Source organism: Dipodomys ordii, unplaced genomic scaffold (assembly GCF_000151885.1).
Source record: "Dipodomys ordii isolate 6190 unplaced genomic scaffold, Dord_2.0 Scaffold12, whole genome shotgun sequence".
Lineage (NCBI taxonomy): Eukaryota > Metazoa > Chordata > Mammalia > Rodentia > Heteromyidae > Dipodomys > Dipodomys ordii.
In genome coordinates, this window is record NW_012267228.1 from 2,856,697 (window position 1) to 2,878,213 (window position 21,517).

Consider the following 21,517-nt stretch of genomic DNA (forward strand, 5'->3'; position numbering starts at 1 on the left):
GTCTGGTGTGGCCCAGTAGGAATGCTTCTCAAATCAGGGGCTGGGGAGGGGTGGGACAGACCTACTAGAGCCCGACAGAATGCACAGGCGTTCTCTGTTTATCACTGTTTATCACATCTTTGACTAGAACCTTCTCCACGTTCTAGTCATGGCCACTGCCACAGGGCTACAGGAAGATGCTTTTCATCTGCTTCTAATTCTGACAGCGAGTGGAGGTGTGTTCACATTCCTGGGCAGGAGCTTCATGGGGGACCAGGGCAGCATCCGTGGGACCCCCTTCTATCTGGGCCCCAAGCCCAGAGGCCTTTGCAGTGGCTCTAGTGACAAGGGGAGACTCCTCCCACTGCTGCCCGGCCCCCAGCCCTGGCTTCCGTTCTGAATATGTCCTTGATCATTTCACATTTACTTCTACTAGATAAATAGAAATCGTACAACAGAAATTGTACTGGAGAGGAAGGCCAAATCAAGTTGACACCTGTGTGTGGTGTGTGTGTGTGTGTGTGTAAAAACAGTTAAAACCCGTCTTGAATCCCCTCCGGCTCTCTGGCTGTCCACTGGTCCCCCCGATACCCGAATCCAGAGCCCCTCGGGCTCCATGCGGAAAGCAGTGTAGCATCTGCACAGGAGCCACACACAAGGGTAGCTGCTCTGCTGGATTCCTGGGGGCGTTGAGCCCATCCCTGTCTGGAGCACACACACCCCATTTTTGCTGAATATTTGCACTCCACACCAGCTCGATCTGACACGCAGCGCTCGCCGTCTGGAGGGGCCCAGCTGCGCATGCCACATTTCCATCCACCACAGTCTCCTGACCCTGCTGCCCGCCCTGAGCCTGTCCAGCCCTGGGCTTCTGGCTGCTCAACGTCTCCTATAGAATGAGGTCACAGTCCTGCCCAGAGCCCGCCCCTTCACCTTTGTGGGGGGGGGAGGGGGGGAGAGTCTGCCATCACCTCCCCGAGCCGGGGAGCAGGGCCCCCACCCCAGCACTTCCATCCATCTTGTTGCTCCGCTGTTGGTGACCTGCTTGTCTCTGCTCATGTCCTGTTCCCTGGCCCTGTCAGTCACGCCAGTGTGCAAGGTTGGGTCATCACCTGTGCACACACACGCCTGCCTCAGCTCATCTGAAGCGACAGGACGGCAGCCTTCTGTAACACCGGAGCAGCCCGTCAGAGTAGCAGAGGCTGGGGCTAGAGGTGGAGGTAGAGGCGGCCTCCACCCCTCAAGCTCCACCCTGTGCTCCTGACCACAGCCGGGCATGGAGTAAAGGAAAAACGGGCGGGGGGGGGTGCTCTGAGGAGACAGCGGGGAGACGCGCAGGGCGGCGGCCGCAGCTCTCCCTCCCGCTGTGGCATGGGAGCAGAGCGTGGCCATGTCAAAAAGAAATCAAGGGACGAAGGGAATCCACGCATTTGGGTCGGGGTCTGAACACTGGCTTGGGCAGGGCAGGGATTTCCTCCGTTTACCACTACAGACACAAGCTTGGATTGTTGAACACAAAGTAGCCACGGGGGTGTCTCCCATTGGCATAGGCTGGGTCCCCTCCAGCAGGCCTTGGCTCCCGCTGCCGCCTCGGGGTCTCAGGTGGGTGGGAGGCCCCCACACACGGATCCCCGTTTCTGTCTCTGATTTGCTTTCCTGCCCTTTACTTCTTGGTACCTACATCTACAGACGTGAGCGGCGATCTGGCTTTGTCCTCGACGTGGCTGCCCAGCCTGGAAGCCCAGCCTGAGTCCTGCAACCATCACTGGGCATGCAGAGTGCCGGAGCAGATCTCCAGCTCCCTTCTGCAGGAGCAGAGCACGGTGCGGGAATGAAGGGAGGACGGAGAGCGAGGCACAGCAGGTTCACGCTCGCATCCCCCGGCCTTGGCTGGCCTCACCCTGCGCAGTGTGGAGGCTCTCCTTTCCATTCTGCCTCTGACGCCCTGGCTAACGCAGCCCCCATGCCAGAGCTCCTCGGCTGTGCTTCCGCCCGCATCTCCTCCAGCCCTGCTGCCCGTTTGGAGGTTTCAGCCATGGTCACAGTACCTGGGTCCTGGCAGGAGCAGGGAGATGCTGATACCTTTGCTAACCACCGCCACCCTGCGGCACGTGAGCTGCTGCCACCATGGGAGACAGAGCTGAGGACAATGCCGCCCCTCGGGACTGTGGGCGGGGATGCGGCCGCGTCTGGCCCGGCTCCTGGGGGTTCATAATAGCCACGTTCCTCCCACTGCCTATGGAGCCCCTGAGAAATCTTAACTTGCGGATACCCTTGCTTTCCCTTTCAGATGATGTACAGTATTAAAACACCAGTGGCTCACACCTGTAATCCTTGCTACTCAGGAGGCTGGGAAGAAAGGTCTATGAGAATCCATCTCCAAAATAACGAAGAGCTAGACTGGAGGTAGAGTGCTTGAATGGTAGATGCTGGTCAAGCACATAAGCCGAGTAAGAAGAAGGCCCTGAGTTCAAATCCTGACACTGGCAAAAAAAAAAACCAGCACACAGACACACACACACACACACACACACACACACACACACACGTACACATGATCACAGATAAATAAATAATGTCTTTTCCCTGAACCCTATTTTCCTCAAAGAATGTTTAAAGAATAGTTCCAGGCCCTGCTGCCTTTTGTCACTCAGACACGCAACCCCTAAGAGGAATTCCTGTCAGCATAAAGAACTGCCAAAGACATGAGTTGGTGAGTACGGCCGAGCCGCTGATGGGGGCAGCTTTCCTTGGTATTAATTAGCTACTTGGACAATCAATACAACACATTCATCATCAGCAGGTAAAGAACAAAATGCTAAAGGCTAAAATTATGTTTATGGGAGAAGCAGAAAACACATAACGATGACATGTACTTGACACTAAGTTCACAGGCTAGCTTTAAAAGAGCATTTAAAACAACAACAACAACGTTTCCAGGTGTCAGAAATGACAGCAGTCAAAGCTGAAAGTTGAGGCGGAGGAGGAACAGCCTTAGTTCCTTCCTATGACTAGAGTTAAGATTCCAGCTCCTGGGCAACTAGAATGTGAGTGGGATTACTGCAGAGAGCTGGGAGGTTGGAGCGCCCCGCCCTGCAGCTCAGGATGCATGTGGAAGTGCGGTGTGGATGTGACGCACGGCTCCAGCCACATGAGAACCCACGTTGAAAATGTAACTTAATAAAACCAAACAAACCAACTACCACCCTGGAATCCCTGCTAAACTAATACTCACTAAGATGGTGATGTACAAGGGACGGTGAAGTACAAGAGATACTGAGATAGATGTCTTTTGACATGCACAGAACAGGGAGTTTGTTTTCTCCAGCCTTTTTGTGGAGGAACTACTAAAGACACACTTCACTAAGAAGGAAATTTGATTCTACAAGAGAAATAAGAACAACAGGACACAGCGGCAGCAGGACCCACGCTTTAAAAAGTATCAGCTCTGGGGCTGGGAAGGTGGCTCAGTGGTAGAGCGCTTGCCTTGCATGCCTGAGGCCCTGGGTTCGATTCCTCACCACCACATAAGCAAAAGGAAAAAAGCCGGAAGTGGCGCTGTGGCTCAAGTGGTAGAGCACTAGCCTTGAGCTGAAGAGCTGAGGGACAGCGCCCAGGCCCAGAGTTCAGGCCCTACGACCAGACCCAAAACAAAAAACAAACAAACAAACAAACAAAAAGTATCAGCTCTGAGAAAGTAACAGGGCAGACTCGAAGAGCAGCTGAAGACATGGTTGATGGTGGGCGTGTGGACTAAAGGGAAGGTTGAGCCCGGGGACATTTTCTTGTGCAGAAGAGGGACAGCCAGGGAGCAGACGTGTAGTCAGGGCTCTGCCTCTCTCGTTTGCCCTGGCATCAGGGGATCTGCTTTGGGAACTCCCCCACCCGGGCCCTCGCCCCGTAAACCACTACTATCTAACAGAATTTTCTGCCATGATAATCCTCTTCTCAATCCATGCTCTCTGGCAACATGGCGGCCCATGGCCACGGAGAGCCTGGGGCCAACTTCAATTCAAGGAGATACAGCTTGTGTCCTACTTAAGGGAGGACATCATTTTGGAGGGTGGGCGATTCTCTCGGGAAGCCGTGTGGATGGATTATCTCAGCCTCCAGCCTCTGTCTCTGGGCCACACAGGGCTCTTGTGGCTATTTTTCAGATAGGGCTTAGTTTGTCTGGAATGTTCTGCTGGGCTCCTCAGACTTCCATGGGTACCAGGCATTCCTGGGGAGGGGGAGGTGCTACGATACAGCTGGGGTTCCACTCAGCAGAGGTGGCCAGCGCCCAGGGACCACGCCGCCGCCGCCGCCACTGGCCTGACAGCAGTCAAGCAGAGGGCTCTGAGCGAAGCAGGAGCCTGGCTACAGAGGCTCCATCTTCGTGACATTCTAGAAAAGTCTCAGCTATGGAGACAGGAGGAAGATGGGGTGTGGAGACCAAACACAGGGGACCTGAAGGGCAGAAGCTATCACCTGGAAGGGAACACGTGTCACTACGCATCTGTCAAAACCCACCGAGCGCAACCGAAGTGCACTGTGGCCTTCAGTTAGTAACGAGGTTTCCATCTTAGCTCTTTGGCTGCAACAGTAACAGGGAAAGGAGATGGAACCCTGAGACGTCATCTCTTTCTGATCATTTTTGCAAACCGCTCACAAAACAAAATATATGAATGGACCCCCCATCCTAGATACAGAAGCCTGTGCCACTGCACCCACCACCCTGGGCGGCCGAGCCAGAATGGCTCCTGGGGATATTGCTGTGGGTGTGTTTAGAGAGTTAGAGCCTGACGGAGAGCTGGGGCTGCAGAGCAGCTGAGTCAGGCAGGGCTGGTCACTCTTGTTTATTGAGCATGAGGCTGAACGAGTGATGGGTGGTCAGTTCCCCAGAGTCTCACCTGGGACCGGAAGGCCCTCACCTGGCAGGCTTTCCCTCACTAACGGTATCTCCCCAGGAAAACAGGACCTCGGTGGAGTCAAGAACCCCCTATCAGGGCTGGGTCTGGCAGCACGCTCCTGTAATCCTAGATATTCTGCAGATGGAGGTAATAGGATTGTGGTTTGAGGTTGGTCTGGGCAAAGTGAGCACAATGATGCTGTGTCAAACACAAAAGGGCCGGGAGTGTAGCTCAACTTGGGCCCAGTTCCCAGTAGGTGAAAGGGGGGGGGGGGAGGAAGGGAAAAGGAAGGAAGGGAAGAGGAAGAGAGAAAGGAAGAGGTGAGAAGGAAGGACGGGGTAGGATTCTCTCTGAGGTGGCACCCAGAGCCTGCCTGGCAGCCAGTAGCCAGCACCCAACACTGGTGAGCAGCAACACCCCCCAAATCAAACAAACCCAAAGAAACCTTCAGGTAGAGGTTTGGTTCCAGGGTGTGCAATAGTTTCCAGGGTGAATTTGGTGTCTGTAAGTCACCTTCCCCAGGGGCGATTCTGGTGAGAAAGTCCAGCTGCCCAGGCTTCCCTGGGTCCCGCTCGGCACTGCCAGCAGGTGGCAGCAATCTCATAGGCTGGCCTGCCAGGCTGGGGGGAGGGGGGGGAGTTTGAACTTGGTCTTGCTTTCCCACTTCCCCAGACCTGTCCCCTGGTGGTGGGGGGGGGGATGTAATACTCTCTGAGGTGTACCCCAGCCCCGGAATATGGACACCTCCATCTTTGGGCCCCGGTTCTCTGGGCAGAGGCGGTGGCTGGGGGAACTGGTGTGCGGGTGTCCTGGGAAAGTGGACCCTAGGATTTGGATCTGTGACAGCCCTTTCTGTTCCTGCCTGAAAACACACACTTGAAACACAAAGGAGGGGAGAGCGGCAGGGATCTGGGTCAGGGACAATGTGATTTCTTGCAAGATCTCCTTGGCTTCCCAAAGACTGAAAAGACAGAAAATGGTGGGGGGGAACTGAGGGGAAAGCAGTGGACTGGAGCACTTCACACTTCAGAGAGAACACAGGGCTGACAGTGAGGACAAATAGATGTTTAGAAAGTTATAACAGGCCACGGAATGCAAATTAAGGGGCCACAAAGAGCGCGAGCCGCGGTGTCACTTCAAGTTCTTGACGAGAAACTTAATTTACTAGACCCACAATAACGGGTCTTGGTTCTGAATTCAACCCCCCCTTCCAATTCGCACTGTGGGGCCCCAGCGTGTCCTGCTCAGAGCTAGTAAGCCACAGGCCAAAAACGAGGGGCGCTTCTGGTGTTCCTGGAACCCTACTATGTGCCAGGCCCTGGGCTGGGCAGCAAATTTGAGATGGAGAGGTGCTCTGGTGTGCGCGGGCACAGGAGCCTCGGGGATACCCGGGGCGGTAGCCTCACACCCGGGGCCCAGCACAGGCTGGAGGGCACCCAGCATGGCGCCCCACCTCTCCTCCTCACCAGACGGCCACACACCCAAGCCACCGCATCTCAAGGAGCACAGGCAGAGCGCTGACGGTGGACCCTAGGCTGGGGCTTCCCAACCTGTGCTGCTCGTGGATAAGCTGAGACTCTGTGTCCACCTTGAAAAGCACTCACGGGATCCAGCCCTTCTAAGTCATCACAGGGAAACTGAGGCACAGAGGGGGGAAGAGAAAGATGGGTTCGAGGTCAGGATCAGTGGCACACTAGGAGGACCTGCGTGCCGCCTCTCAGGCCAGTGTGATCCCGGGATCTCCCTGCTCCAAGGACTGCCCCGTGGAACAACAGCCGTGCAGGCAAGCGCCCGCCCCAAAGGAAGGCGATGGCGGAGACCGGAGAGAAACAGGACGATCAGGGTGGAAACTGAGAATGCTGAGCTGACTGCGTCACCCCTGCTGCCTGCCTCTACCGTCTCTTAGCAGCAGAACCACCTCTGAAGAACAAAAATGCCCAGTGAAACAAAACCTCCAGGGGGTCGTCTGGAGTCCATTCCCCGTCACAGGCACCCAGGTGAGCTGGTGATGGGCCAGCACCGGACAGTCTGAAGCGGTTGCATCAAGGACAGGAAGAAAGTGGCGCATGAGCAGAGGGGAGAAGAGGAGGCCGGTCCGGGGGCAAGGTGGGAAGCACAGACCCACAGCAGTGCGGGAGCAGCTAGGGGGCGGGTGCTGCAGGCTGCACCTGGCTGGCCCGCAGTCAGGAGCTAATTTCCTTCTTCCCTGGGGATTCTGCCTATATTCAGGAGGCCACCTGGGGGTGTCCTGATCTACAAGCATGGTGAACTGAGACCAAAATCAGCACATGTCCACACCTATGCCAACTCCTCCTGATTCCTCACACAGCAATCACCCCGGGACCCAGAACACATCTGATGCCTAGCAGGTACCCCAAGACTGCTCTGGTTGTGCTGGGGGTGGGGCGGGGCGCAAGGGTTTTCCAACACTCCCAGAGGCTCCCCGGCACCCCTGGGTATGGCTGGTGAGAAGCCCATTTCCATTTCTTGTTTCATGTCCTGGGCTCACCACCGGGCACCCACAAATACACCCTGCTCAGAACACCCCTAGCCTTCACAGGACAAATAGGCGAACCTGTCTCTCAAACTCTGTTGCTTTTTTTTTTTAATTTCTACAAAGGAAACCACAAGCACCCCGCTGTTCTCCGAGGCACACCACAGGTCTCTGATGTGGAGTAAGGGCAAAACATTTGTGGCTTCAACTAATCCCCAGCTGAAGCTTAGCATTTGCCTCCAGGAATACAAGAGTGTGCAACAGACCACATTCTCATGAGCAGAAGAAACCAGATACTTGCTCATTACAGGACAGCCACCACCAAACACCATCTGTGCCCGTGCTTCGCTGAACTCCCGCTGAGGGCCCCCATCTGGAATCTGAAATGTATTCAGCGCCTTGCCATCGGTGGGCAATCCCACACCCAGAGACTCTGCTTCATGCGTGAAACTATCACTGCGCCAGACGAACGGCCTCTACACTCTGTGTACCAGGTGCTTGTGGAACAAATGAGTTCTGTGTTTATGCATAAGGACAGTTCTTTATGCACATGCCAATAGTTTAGTATCGAACTACTTCTGGTCCCAAGGATTCTGGGTAAGAGTTTTCAGACCCATGGTGGGGTGGGGTTATGACACTGCCTTGTCACACAGTTGCCCTGTAGAATGCTCTAACTGTGTCCTAATGTATTTTCTCTCCTACACATTCACTCAATGCACACTGTCCTGTGAGGTGGCCTGAGGCCACCGCTTGGCTGGCCGTTGTTGGGCCTCGCTCAGCAGCAGTGACAGGGATCTGCAGGGTCGCAGTGGGCTAGTGCCCCTTACCTGCGGGTCGGAGAGGCGGGAGAGGTCTGGGTACAGGTAGAACTTGATGCCGTCCGAGGCCCCAGGCAATGTGACCCCCCGGATCAGAAGGATCAGGAGCATGATGTACGGGAAGGTTGCCGTGACATAGACCACCTGTCCAGGAGAGGAGAAGAAAGATCAGGATGCAGTGAGGGTGCTGGGGAGAGGGGCAAAAGACCAGGAAGTGGCGACGCTGCTGGGCTCACTTCATTTCACCCGGTGTCCTCAAGTTCATTCGTATTCAGCACACGTATTCATCACGGCAGATGGTCCATTTTGACGAGGCTGCCTGGCATTCTGTCGTACATGCACACCCGCCATCTTTACCTCTTCTTCCTTGTACCCGGTCGTCCCTTAGGGACTGGTGTTAGTCCCCCCTTCCCAACCCTCCCGGCCTTTTGTGTGGACATCACAACTGGGTCATTCATACAAGATGATGTAGTATCTGTGTAGCATCTCTGCACGTCTCCTGCGTACTCTCAATCCTCTCTGAATTACCTGTACTGCTGAGTGCACAGTAAATGCGGGGTAAGTAGGCAGCACGCTGCACTACCGAAGTAGGACAAGAAAGTTTATAGATTCTATCCATGGATGTGCGTGGACTTCCCACCCATGAGGGGCGTGCGCGTGCGCCCTGTCAAGCACTTTCAACCACAACCTGAGGATTTCACTTACACAAGCGAAATCCTATCAAAAATAGGCCAAAGAAGTCAAAAGGCTGAAGCAGGGTGTGGGCAGGAATTAGAGTCGTTAATCAACAGATATAAAGTTGCTATCAATATGCTTTAGAGACGGCCACCCGAGTTTATTGACTTTTTCTGGCCAACCCTGTTCCTAGAGTCAACAGAAACATATTGTACAATTAAACATTTATTAGGAGGACAGACCTCAGGGTCAGGTTCTTTACTGCAATCACATGACATTATAAAACAGGAAGAGGAGGGTGGCGGGCCTCTTGCCCCTCGGCTGGCCCGTGCTGAGAGCCTGCGCCACACTCCATACTGGCGCTTGCTCAGCGCTTGCCCCATGGCCCACAGAGAGACACACGCGGCCACACAGGACAGGGAGATGAGCGACGTCATGGAGCCGCTAACACATGCTGCCTGTGAACACGGCTGGGCTTCCTCTGTCTCGTGTGTTCATGTACAGCTGGTCAGCACCTTCTAAGTCTATTTCACAATTAAATCAGCGATGGGCCGAGGCCCACAATTTTTATCCATCTATCCACCTACTCACTCATCCATTCATCCACCCACCCATCCATCCATCCATTCATCCATCCTTCCACTCATTCGACTTCTTACTAACTCAAATACCCAAACATGTTTCATATAACAAGCACAGAGCTCTTCCCTGAATGTATAACTAAGAATGGGAAACTGTGCTCCAAGAGACTGCGGGACGGTGGAAGACACACACCCAGGTAGCTAAGCCATCGTGTAAGCTGGGAAGGGCTGGTGACAGGCTGTGGGCATGGACACAGAGCAGCTCACTATGAGAGCAGTCAGTGAAGCACTTCTCTAGAAGGTGACCCAGGCGCTGGCCTGTGAAGGATGAGTGACTTCAGGATATGGACAAAGTGGAAGGAAGGAAGGGGAAAGCAAATATTCCTACTACTGCCAGGCCCGGCCATGTACCTGGTGGCTACGGGCATCAGCTCTTCCCCGGCAGACACCTGCTCTCTTTACAAACCGGAAAGGTCAGCACGTGCTCCAGATCACCCAGCTAATGAACGTGGCCAGACATGGGAGAGGCACAGGAGACCTGCCCGAGTCCAACCACAAAGCAATGTAGCCCTCCTACACATGTATTAGCCGCACAGCTGCAAACTCTTTCTCTCCTTTTAGGAGTGAGTCTCTTCAAGAAGTTGAGTCTTTATACAGGACAGAGCAGAGATTTTTTTTTTTTTAAAGCAGAGGCCTGTAAATATGAAAGGAATCTGAGCAGGGGTCCTGTAGACACAACCTGGAGGGCAAGATTAACTTAGCCAGGCACCATGCCCACTCGGCCATGCCGGCACCCTCCCCAGCCCGCTCAGCCCCCAACTCCCTGACACCTGTGCCAGTGTCACCGCCAGGTCCACCCCATAATCAGTACAACCCCACCGCTAACATGCAATGTCCTTTACATCACAACCCAGACACGGTGGCCATGTGTCACAGGCATAAGAACATCGGTTCAGAATCTTAAGTGATAACACGGCAGCCATCAGCCAGGGCTGGTGGTTGGGCCAGACAGCCAAGAGGGTGTGAAGCCTTTCCCACAACTTCCTCCACATCACCTCCCACCAATTTCCAAATACTTTCTTGATCCCTTTCCTCCAAAATGGAGCTTCCCATCAGCCGGCTCAAGTCTACAAACCTCAGGTTGGGGCTTTTACTTGGGAGTTTACTTGTCTCTGTTGTCACAGAGGCCAACTGCCCACGATGCCAGCAGCTGACCAGTGCCAGGTGTGTGACCTTTCACCAGCTTGGCCATGGGAGTCCCCTCCCCACTCCACACACACAGTGGAAGGCAGTTTATGCAAATTACATGACCACATAGAACCTAGGAAAAAGGTTTACTAAACGACTAATGATGATTTGAAGCAATTCACTGAGTGGAATTCTAAACAGACCTCCTGTGTCCACATCACATTGAGAAGAACCTCCCTCCATTGAGAGCCGTGTTTTTCTACCCCTTTCATAAAACTATAAAGGAAATAACTGTAAAAGAAAGATAATATTCAAATGAGCTGTCCAAAGCCTGCGGTGAAGATGAGTGTGACTTCCAAAATGGAACTGCTGGCTGGCAGGCAGGCATTGCCTCCAAAAAAAATCATTTGTAAGCCTCGAGTCAGGGCACAAACGGTGTGTCAGGACCACATTATGCAACCCACACAGCTGTGATATCAAAGTATGCTGAGTACAGCTCCCTTTGCTATCCCAGCTCTTCTAAAAGCCCTCTTAAGACTTCTTTCCTTGGCCACACCAGACATTTGAACATCGTGCTTGACTTTTCCTGAGAACACCTAGAGATGGTCAAAACCACGTAGACGTGATCAAGAGATCACCCACACTGCTGCCCACCCCGCCTGCGCTCTCGCCAGACATCACTAATTGATCACAGCATTCCTTGCAGCTGAGCCTGAGACCAACTCAGAGCCCTCCACCTAGTACTCCAGGCAGCCCATATAATGGCTAGATGCTATCCTGCATCTAGTCCACACTTCAAGTATCTGTTTTCAAAGTTTCCTGCAGGTCAAGGAACATAAGACCCAGGTTTTTTCCCCAAGGAAGTCGTGCTGAGTGTGTGCGCGTATGCATTCGACTCTGGGGCCAAGACACCACCCACACAGGGTCGCCTGTGAGAAGGAGGCTGCCGGCCCAGGAAAAGTGCTTCCTCGGTCTCTGAGGGTTTGTATAAGTGGGTTGGAGGAGAAACAGCCCCAGGGTAAAAAGGACAAACTGGAGCAGACATCGCCAGGCAAAAATCACGGCAAGGGGTACAGAACATTGTCCCCTGGTGGTCGCCTACAGACCCAGGCTGCAGTCACACTGGCCTCTTCCCTCAGCTGTCCTCCAATGCCACCATGTCGAATGTAACTGGGACCTCCAGTTATACTCTGAGTTTGCATTCCCCCCACAATCCTCGTTCTCCTGGCCAGTGACAGCCTCATGCTCTCCACACTGCGCCCCAAGCTTCAGATTCTAACCTGGCCTGTCTCTTCCTTGCTCCTCCCAGGCTAATACTCCAGGCCCCACATTCAAAGTGGCCGCAGGTCATGAGAGCATTGGTCTGGGAGTCGATGACCCTGGGATCAGACCCTGGCTGTGCCCGCATGCATGCGCTGTGTGACTTGGCCGGTCTCCATCCTTCCCCCAGCCACCAGGTCCCTCGCGGCTGGGGAACATGCCAGGCTCATCCAGTCCCCTGCCTTTTCCCAGCCTTTCTTTGTCTACCAAGTCCATCGCCAGCTCTGCGGCCACCCACAGCGTTCCCCCAAAACCCTGAGATGCTTGGTCAGATGCCCTGTCCCGCTCTGGGAAGCCATGGCCCACTGTCTGTGCTAGCCTCCGGGGCTCGGAGGGGGCAACGTGAACTTCCTGTGCCACCAGGGCAGGGGCCTCTCCTTACAAACCACACTGGGGCTGGAGGCACGTGTCTGAGGTGACCCCTCAGCCTGCCTCCAGCGCCCACATCTCACCACCCCCTGCACTCACAGCTCTACCGTATGCTCATGGGCTTTCTGTGGCCTTTATGGGGTGCTTACACCATACTTGCTGCTGTGACAGACCACACCAAGCAGCAGGCCGAGTGGAGCCTGGCTAGAATGCAGAAGTTAATGAAGGCCTTAGGCTGTGTCCTTATGGAAAGCTGGGGCCAGGTGAGCTCCCCTCACTCCAGAAATGGAATCTGGTTGAAGCAGGTGTGCGTACAAGTAGGGGTGGCCCAGGGGACGTGGTCAGACCAGAGTCTGGGGCAGGGACGTTCCTGTGCAAGAGGTTCCCTGGCCAAGTCCAGCATCCCTTGGAGGACCAGGATGTGTCTGGAACAGGGAAGAGGCTGCTGCGACTCAGGCATTCTATTTGGGATGGCCACCATAAGGTCCTTTACAAGGTCAGGTCAAACATGGCCTCCCCGGCCTGCTGCCAGGGCGGCTCTGACCAGGGACAGGGCGTGGGGGTAGGAGGCCTCCTCTGTCAGACTTCTCAGGCCCAGGCAAGGAGACACCCCACTCCCTTTCAGCAGGTCAAGTCTTTCTGAATACAAAGGTTAGCACAATTGGTGGTAATTATGCCGTATCCTGTCTTAATTGACTCTAATTGCTCATTTGCATCCCAATACAGGAATTGTGGGGTGTTTTCCTCCTACTTCCCGGACACAGCTATTTATTTCGTAGCAGGGGAGGTTGTCTGGTGGTTGAAAATGCCACAAGAGCTGGAGGAAGGCGGCCCCTGCCCTGCACTGTTCGGGATGGCAGGATCCACTAGAAAGCAGTGTTGCTCAAAGGGCATTTGGAAAAGAGAGGGGCCTGGGGAAGAACCCAGGAGCCCTGGGCCAGCAGACCCACCAGGCGGGCAGCCTCCACTCCCTCTCTGGGCTGGCGTTCTATGCTGACAGGAGTCACAATCCCAGACTTCAACCACTGTTAGACTACGTAAGTTTCTAACTGTACCCCACCTACGTGTACATGTCTCGGTGCTATTTACTTAATACCTTCTATGAGACGGCATGCTTCCCAATAAGTAACACGTGATGAGAAACTGAACGACCACGGTGAAGTGAAATCTGTGAAGCCAGGTGATGACAGAAGCTCATCCAGCGAAAACAGTGGGAGGAAGTTCAAAGTTCTGCCGGCGGCACTGGGTCTAGGTTGGGCTCTGTTTTCTAGCGCAGCAAGTTACAAGTCCCCAAGTCACTAAAGGTGAGCTGGCACCTCGCAGGGACCTGTCACTTCAGGAAGCGCGGCGTGGAGGGGGTACCGCTCAGATGGGATCTGACACTTTCATCTGCACCCATCACTGAAACAGTTTTATCTTTACCCATCTATCGCTGAAATCATTCTCTGGACTGCTAGAAATCTTCCTTCTGCATTGGCAGCAAAGAGTACATTTGTAGGGGGAGGGGAGTCACGGCTACCTGGAGTCAAGCTCAGCTCTCAGAGTTCTTTAGGACAGAACACTGGCATCCGCCATCTGGAAGGCCACGGAGCTCTCCAGGGTCCTGACACCAGCCACATAAATAGACACTGTTACCACGTCTGCCTCACAGAGGTCAGAATATCCATAAGTTAACTATTGGCCCAAGGTTGTAGCAGCCAGACACAGGCAGGATGAAGCTCAGATTGTCTGAATCCAGAGCCTGACCCCAACCACAGTGTGGACCCTGGAAAGTCCAAGTCCCACTCTCAGCCACTTGATGCCATGTCTTCCTGGGTTCCCTGCCGGCAGAACTTGGCTGTTGTTCCATCCTTTGCCCACAAGCGCCTTTCCTCCTCCTTTACCAAATGCATCCTCAGGATCTTCAGGACTAAGACACTGTTTGCCTCTCTTTGGCCTTAGCACAAGCCACCTAGATCAAATGAACACTCCTATAGCAATCCTACAGCAAGCTGAGCAGTGACAGCACACAGACACAGACCTCAGGAAACTCAAGTTCAAATCTAGCCTCTGGTACGTTCCATGCATGTGACTTGCTTTTGGCAAATAATTGCCATTCTAGGTCTCGATGCTGTTTTCTGTAAAATGCGACTGATAACACAGTAGATTGATGATGCTGTCCCTTTGAACTTTCCATTCTTATTCTACGGCATGCGGTTCACAGTTCCATGTGGCCAGCATGCGGACTCAGTGAGCCAGTGTCCACCAGGCACCAGGCACGTCAGCCCTTTGCGAACAGCAGTGCCCTTCCTCCTCTTAGTGAGCTATATTATACACTGGAATACAGTTCTCTGCATGTGAGTCGGCTTTCTGACACTGTGACAAAATACCTAAGATGAACAAGATAGGAGGAAGAAAGGTTTCCTCAGGCTCATGGTTTCACAGGACTGTGCTATGGGCTTGTGGCAGCTGGGCACATCACAGCAGAGTGTGTGACAGAGACTTGATCACCACGTGGCAGCCAGGAAACAAACGTCCTCTAGGCCCCACCTTGCAAAGTTTCCACCCCCTCCCAGGCTGCGACAGGCCAGCAACCAAGCCTTTAACACATGGGCTCTCAGGGATGGTCAAAATCCCAACAGTAGCAGCTGGTTACAAGCCTAACTATTGCTTTCCTTGTGTCCTTCAAGGCAAAGGGCCATGCTCATCTTTATAAGCTCTGAAACACCTCTTCCAAAGACCTACATGCAGCAAAAAAAAAAAGAACAATTAAAATCCAGACCTTGATAGTCTAGTGAGAACAAATGAACCATCAGGACACAGTCCCATGTGCTGGCAAGGGACCGTTGGGGTGGACGGGCTACGTTCTCATTCTGGCCTCTCCGTCCCAGAGTGTGTGTGTCAGCCACTTACTGAGCCCACGGGGGCCAGGCCCTGTGCTGGGTTCCGGGAGTGGGCTGGAGTGGATAAATGAGCAGGGATCCTGTCCTTGGGGGGCAACTGGGCTGACTGGGCAGCAGGTGAGAGGCTAGGAACCCGCAGCAACGTGGGAAGTACAGCCCTGGCGGAAGAGCTGTGCCGGGCCTGCACCTTGAGCTGCCTTCGAAGAGCAAGCAGATGCCCCTGCGGTTCTGGAGTCCTGACCGAGAGCATGTTCTGTGAACACATTCATTACAGCCAGGACTCAGGACACGCTTCGGCCTGGTGAAAGTCACCCAGAGAGAAAGGAGCTCCGGGGTGCTAGGGTGACAAGATATGTAAATAGCAAGCATGCTCAGGAAGAAGGCTGAGGTCAGTTTAAATCCCTGCCCACAGACTCTCTAAAAAACAAATCACGGCTAGAGGAGGCTAGTGTCTAAGCCTATTTCATGGTGAATTAAGATTAGCTGAGGATTCAATGCTATTGATTTTTTACTAAGCATCTATATAAAGGCCACAAAAATGAAAACAACTCCAGAAATGAGCCTGAGCAAAACGAATACCCCATGCTGAGCATCTGCAGGCTTGCAGTGGAGCTATTACATACTGCCTGGAATACATACCGGGTACCCTGGCTAATGACGACTTAAGTCCATCCATCTCCTTGGGCCAGGAGGCAGGCGTCCCCATGGCAGCCAGCGTGTCGCTAGTGCACACGTTCCCTGGTGTGGCTTCATCAGCAGGGGGGATGTTGTGGTCCCCTGACTCTCTTGTAGGCACACGTGTGGAGGTGGGGGTGTGGGCAGAGGCAGTGCTCAGAGACCACGCTGCAGCCAGAAGGGGCAAAGCACGGCGGGCCTCTGTGAGTGCCTCTGCCTCGAGACCGACGGCATCCATCAGTGGTTCTGGAACTTTCCTGGGGGATGCCAAGCCACACAGCTTCTGCACAGCCACCTCTCCCAGCGGTGGTACATCCCTTTGAGAACCTCTTCGTCTGTGGCAGGAGGAAGCCATGTTCACCTGCTGTTCTTGCAATCTGTCTTCTGCTCCAATCTGTCGACTCAGCCATGATCCCAGAGGACACAAGGCCCTTCCCAGTCCAGCCTAATGGACACCATGTCGACCTGTAGCCTACCTCTCTGCAGATAGAAACGTTCCTCCATTAGGCTTTTCTTATTTTCTTCTTTTTACTCTCTTTCAAGGGTTCATTTCTTCATGCATTCTTTTTAATCAATTAATCAATCAATCACGTATCCAACATGGACTGCCATTTGTCGTGCACCAGATTGTGTTCACACCAGAGCCAGCCCCGCCCCCTAGATCTCCCAGACGCAGCTGCCGTGAACAGATTGCCACACTGTTTCCTAGAAGGCAGAACTTGTACCATCCTATGGCTTCCACATGTCCCCTGAAAGTTCATGATCTGGAAATGCAATCCCCTGAATCACAGGTGAATAGTGCTTCAAGGTGGGCGCTTTGGAGGTGACCAGAACCAGCGGGTGTCTTCAGGTTGGGTCCTGCAATGCATTCATGGCTGTGTAGGATGAAGACAGCTAGGGTGGCAGGCCTCCAGGCCTCTCTACACTGTGCCCTCCAGCATGTCAGGACAAAGCAAGGAGACCCTCACCAGAGACCAGGCACCACGTTCTTAAGCCTCTCGGCCTCCGGAATCATGAGCCCAGGTCAACCCTTCTTCTTTTTAATGGTCTTCACATAGTTGCAGGAAGGGGCTTCACCTTAGCATGTCCATTCATGTGTACAAGGCATCTTGATCATAGTTAGCCCTTCCATCCTCCTCCCTCCATGCCCGTCCCATCCCTACTCATCGCCCCAAGTTCCCTTGATTCATTTTCACTTACTGAGTCTGGTGACTGTATCTGTCCACTTCGTTCATCCACCTCCTTCTCTGAGCCTACAGGCTCAGCCAGCTTCCTGGGATTCATTGTGTGAAACTGTTCATTATTCACCATGGAAACCCTCCCCACATGTACCATGCTTTTGTTAGTTTACCTGTATGGCCTTGTACTTTCATGCATTTATATTTTAGATCTAAATTCCACATATGAGAGGAAACATCTGCCTTTTGTGTCTCTGAGCCTGACTCACTTCACTCATTAGGATTTTTTTCCCAGGTCCATTCATTTCTCTGCCAATGATGTAACATTTTTCTTCCTTATAGATAAAATTCCATTACACGTATCATATATATGTATATATATATATACATATATATTAAATACACACATATATGTATATAACTACCCTCAAAGAATCAATAACCCAATTAATAAATGGTCAAGGGAGCTTATACAGATGCATCTCAGAAAAAGTAAAAGTGGGCAGTAAACACATGAAGAAATATTCAATATCTCTGGCCATAAAGGAACTGCAAATCAAAACAACACTGAGATTCCTTCTTACTGCAGTAAGATTGGCCATCATGAAGAATACAAACAACCAATGCTGGCAGAGATGTGGGGATGGGGGGGCATGGGGAGAAGCAACCCGCCCTGTTCCACTACCGAAGGGAATGCAAACCCCTGCAACCACTCCGGAAATCAGAATGGAAATTCCCTTAAAACTAAAAATGGAACCACCCTACGATCTAGTGAGCCCATTCCTGGGCATGCATCTCAAAGACAGCAAATCAGGTTTCAATGGAGGCCCCTGTGAACCTCTATTCCTTATCTGTGACCCCTCTCGGGCACTCAGCTATGGCACAGAACACCCCACTTTATCCCCTCTCCTCACCCTCTCCTGGGATCTCCTCTTCCTCCTGGGGTCTTAGGAGCCACCAATATGCCCATGTTCCTCATGCCCTCACCAAGCTCTAGCATTTCAAGCCCCACCCAGAGAACAACAATTCCACACGCCCAGGCCCACGGCCGTTACTTTCTCCCTACACCCTGACTTCCTTCTCAGGGAGCATCCCCAAGCTACAACCCCACCTGTCCCCTTTGACTCAGGCTTCCCCCTCTTCTCTTTGCATGAATTGAAGGCACAGTCGGGTTCTCTGCCCGGAAGATGGGGCGCCCTAGCGAGGATGGCCGCTCCCAGTCCCGCCGTCCTCCACCTCCCGCCTGGTCTTCCTCAGGCCTCCCTCCCACCTTTTTCTCTCTGCTTCTCAGAGGACCCTTCAGCTTCCACTTGGCAGATTCCTCCTTTGCACCCCTTAAATGCTGGAACTCCTCAAGCCTAATCCTCACCCCTCCACCCTTCTCTCCTGCAGTCTCTGCCTAGGTGCCCCACCTGCTCCCAGAGCGTTGCTTCCATCATTTCTCCGATTTAAAAATTACGACGCTCGGGCTGGGAAGGTGACTCAGTGGTACAGTGCTTGCCTCGCATGCATGGGTTCAATTCCTCAGCACCACATACACAGAAAAAGTGAGAAGCGGCACTGAGGCGCAAGTAGTGAGTCAAAGAAGCTCAGGAGCAGTGCCCAGGCCCTGAGTTCAAGCCCCAGGATTGGCAAAAATAAACTTATGACACTTTTTTGTTACTATAACAACATATTGATGAAGAGAAGAGGTTATTTAAATCGCAGTTCGGGAGAGCAGGGCAGGACACCTGCTCCTGCTCAGCTCTGGGGAGAGCCTCGTGGCAGCATAGCTTTGTCGCCAGAGTGAGAGGTCACATGACAAAGCAGGAAGCTGGGAGGCTTGATCTCACTCAGTCCCTTCCCCAGTGGTCTACACACCTCACCCCAGACTCCACAGCACCACCCTGGGGACCAGATTCCATGTAAACCACAGCGGTGGCTCAGCTGCTCACCTCTGCAATCAGGAAGTCCTGCAGGGGACCGTGCCAGAAGGCAAGGGACAAGGGTCACAGCTCTCCACTGCCATCGCTACAGCTCAGCTCGGGGCTTCGTTGGTAATACTGTAAATTAAGCTTCTATCAGTAGTTTTTTTCAATACCCAGGATGTTTTTAAAAGATCACACTATGGGAAGGCATATAAATAGATGGCGTGAGGTTTGATAGTATGGAGCAAATTGAAATCACTAGAGACAAGATTATGGATTTCTTAAAAGGAAACAAAGAACTTTATGGAAATAAGAAAAGAAGGTCTGCACAGTTGATGAGGCCGCCCTGCACCACATTGTGTTACTACAATACCTGAAAGCGGACCAGGTAACACCTTGAACAACACACCTGAGACAGTAAGAGAACTTCAAAGCAACTCAGAGTTCCTTCTGAGTCAAGTGCAATGGCTCTTGCTTGTGAACACAGCTACTCAAGAGGCCGAGACTGAGAAGACTGTGTGGTTCCACACCAGCTTGGGCAAAAAAAAAAAAAAAAAAGATTGTCCATCTCTACTAATAAACCACACATGGTGGTATACACCTCAGTGTGCACACCGAAGGATGCAGGAGACTGGAGAAACAAGAACTGTGACCCTCTTCAAAACTGAAGCGAAGGAAGGGCTAGGAGCGCGGCTCACATGGTAGCATGCCAGTTCTGCAAGTAAGTTCAAACCCTGGAACTACCAAAGTAATAAGAAGAAGAAGAAGAGTCGCATGTGACTGATTCTGTCGCACAAGAACAATGGCACCAAGGCAAATGAATGGTGCTGCTTCTTTGGCAGACTCCTTAGAACTGCTCCCATTTCTGGCAAACGTTCTTCCTCACTAAAACCTTGTGCACCTTCGGGTTCATAAAATTATGTCATAATTTGCATCAGATGAATTGAGCTCCTCGCTTGGGGGTAGACACAGTGAAAGTCACATGATATGTCTGGACCCCTCCCCCACCCTGGAACTATCTGCACGGTGCCCTGATTTTTACACAATACCAAAGGACTTGTGGCACCCTGATGCAGCTGCCCAGGAAAGGGCCGATAACACGCACACAGGGACCATGCCACCCGCCCCTCTCCTGAGCTCAGATGAGCCAATCTGCTCCCCAAACACCCACCCTGTTAGTTTTCCAGGCATTTCAAACTGGATGGGTCCCTGAAGACATGGGTGATGTCCCTCCACCCAAGACAAAACCCCGTCTCCTCCCTTATCACCCCACGTCCCCAGTGCCCCGGCGGGGCAGCCCGGCTTCCTCGGGGCCCCTTCCCCTCCTCCCCTCTGCGCCTTCAGCGCGGGGCTGGCTCTCACTCCAGCACAGCGCTCAGCCCTGCCGCTCAGCCCTGCCGTCTCCCCAGTTCTTACCGGCCCTCCAAGCCTGGCTCTCTCATGGCCACAGCTTGCTGGACTCCACAGGTGGCCCTGTTAGCGACCTGCTTTTCACCAGTGCATGAAGTACTCAGTGAAACAGTGAGGCTCCACCGCACTTCACGGGAGCGTGGCTTTTCTCTGAATTTTAGCTGACATTAAAATGAGGTTAAAATATACATGGATGCATACGTCGCTGCGTTCAAGCCCTAGCATGAAAAACAAGGCGGGGCACAGCGGCATGCACCTGGCTTTCCAGCTACCCAGGAGGCAGAGATCTGGAGGATCAGAGCTCCAGGCAAGATTTCATGAGACTTCATCTCCACAGAAAAAGCCGAGCATGGTGGTATGTACTGTCACCCCAGCTCCGCGGGAAGTGTCAGGACTATGACCCTGCTCGGGGTACACGCAACGCCTTTCATTTCTGACCTCAGCCATCTTCTTCCTGCCTCCACGACTCCCCTACCCCACAGGCTGCCCAGCAACCAAGCTTTATTAATGACGGTGTCTCCAGGACATGCCTAGAACCCCACAGGTGTTTAATAAATGAGGTTGGACTCATTTGGAGGCCCATGGCTCCAGAAACTAAGGTGATACTACACACTGAAGTGGGGCAGAAACAGAGCAGCTCCCAGGCTGGCTGTGGGACTCGGCTAGGTGTCTGGGCCTCTCTGGGCCTCAGTGCACACCTCTGTGTGAAGAGATGGCCACATATGGGTTTGGTGGCTTGATGCAAGCTGGTGTTGCATGGAAGCAGAGGCCCAGCCTCTAAGGACCAGCCTGGAGACCCAGCCAGCACTGGGACATGTGCCCCACACCCCAACCCCACCTCTTCTTCCTTGCCTCCTTCCCTCCATCATCCCCTTCTCCTTCCTTCCTTCCTTCCTTCCCTCCTTCCTTCCTTCCTTCCTTCCTTCCTTCCTTCCTCCCTCCTTCCATCTTTCCTTCTTTCATGGTAGTTATGGGGTTTGAACTCAGGGGTTCATGGTTGCTAGGCAGGTGCTCTACCAATTGAGCCACACCTCCACCCCTTTTACTCTGGTTATTTTTGAGCTAGGATCCTACTTTTGAACCTGTTACTCTCTGTATTTCAGCCTCCTGTATGGCTAGAATGACAGGGAAGGGAGGACGGAAGGAAGG

The 21,517-nt window shown here is 53.1% G+C and overlaps 1 protein-coding gene across 1 annotated transcript in view; it reads right to left on the reverse strand.

The window, feature by feature from the left end:
• The window catches only part of Slc6a11 (solute carrier family 6 (neurotransmitter transporter), member 11), an 82,094-nt gene that overhangs the window by 26,463 nt on the left and 34,114 nt on the right, over positions 1–21,517 (reverse strand). The window contains exon 6 of the mRNA XM_013010340.1: positions 8,193–8,327. Within this exon, the coding sequence (XP_012865794.1) occupies positions 8,193–8,327 (135 nt within the window). The remainder of the gene's footprint in view (positions 1–8,192; positions 8,328–21,517) is intronic.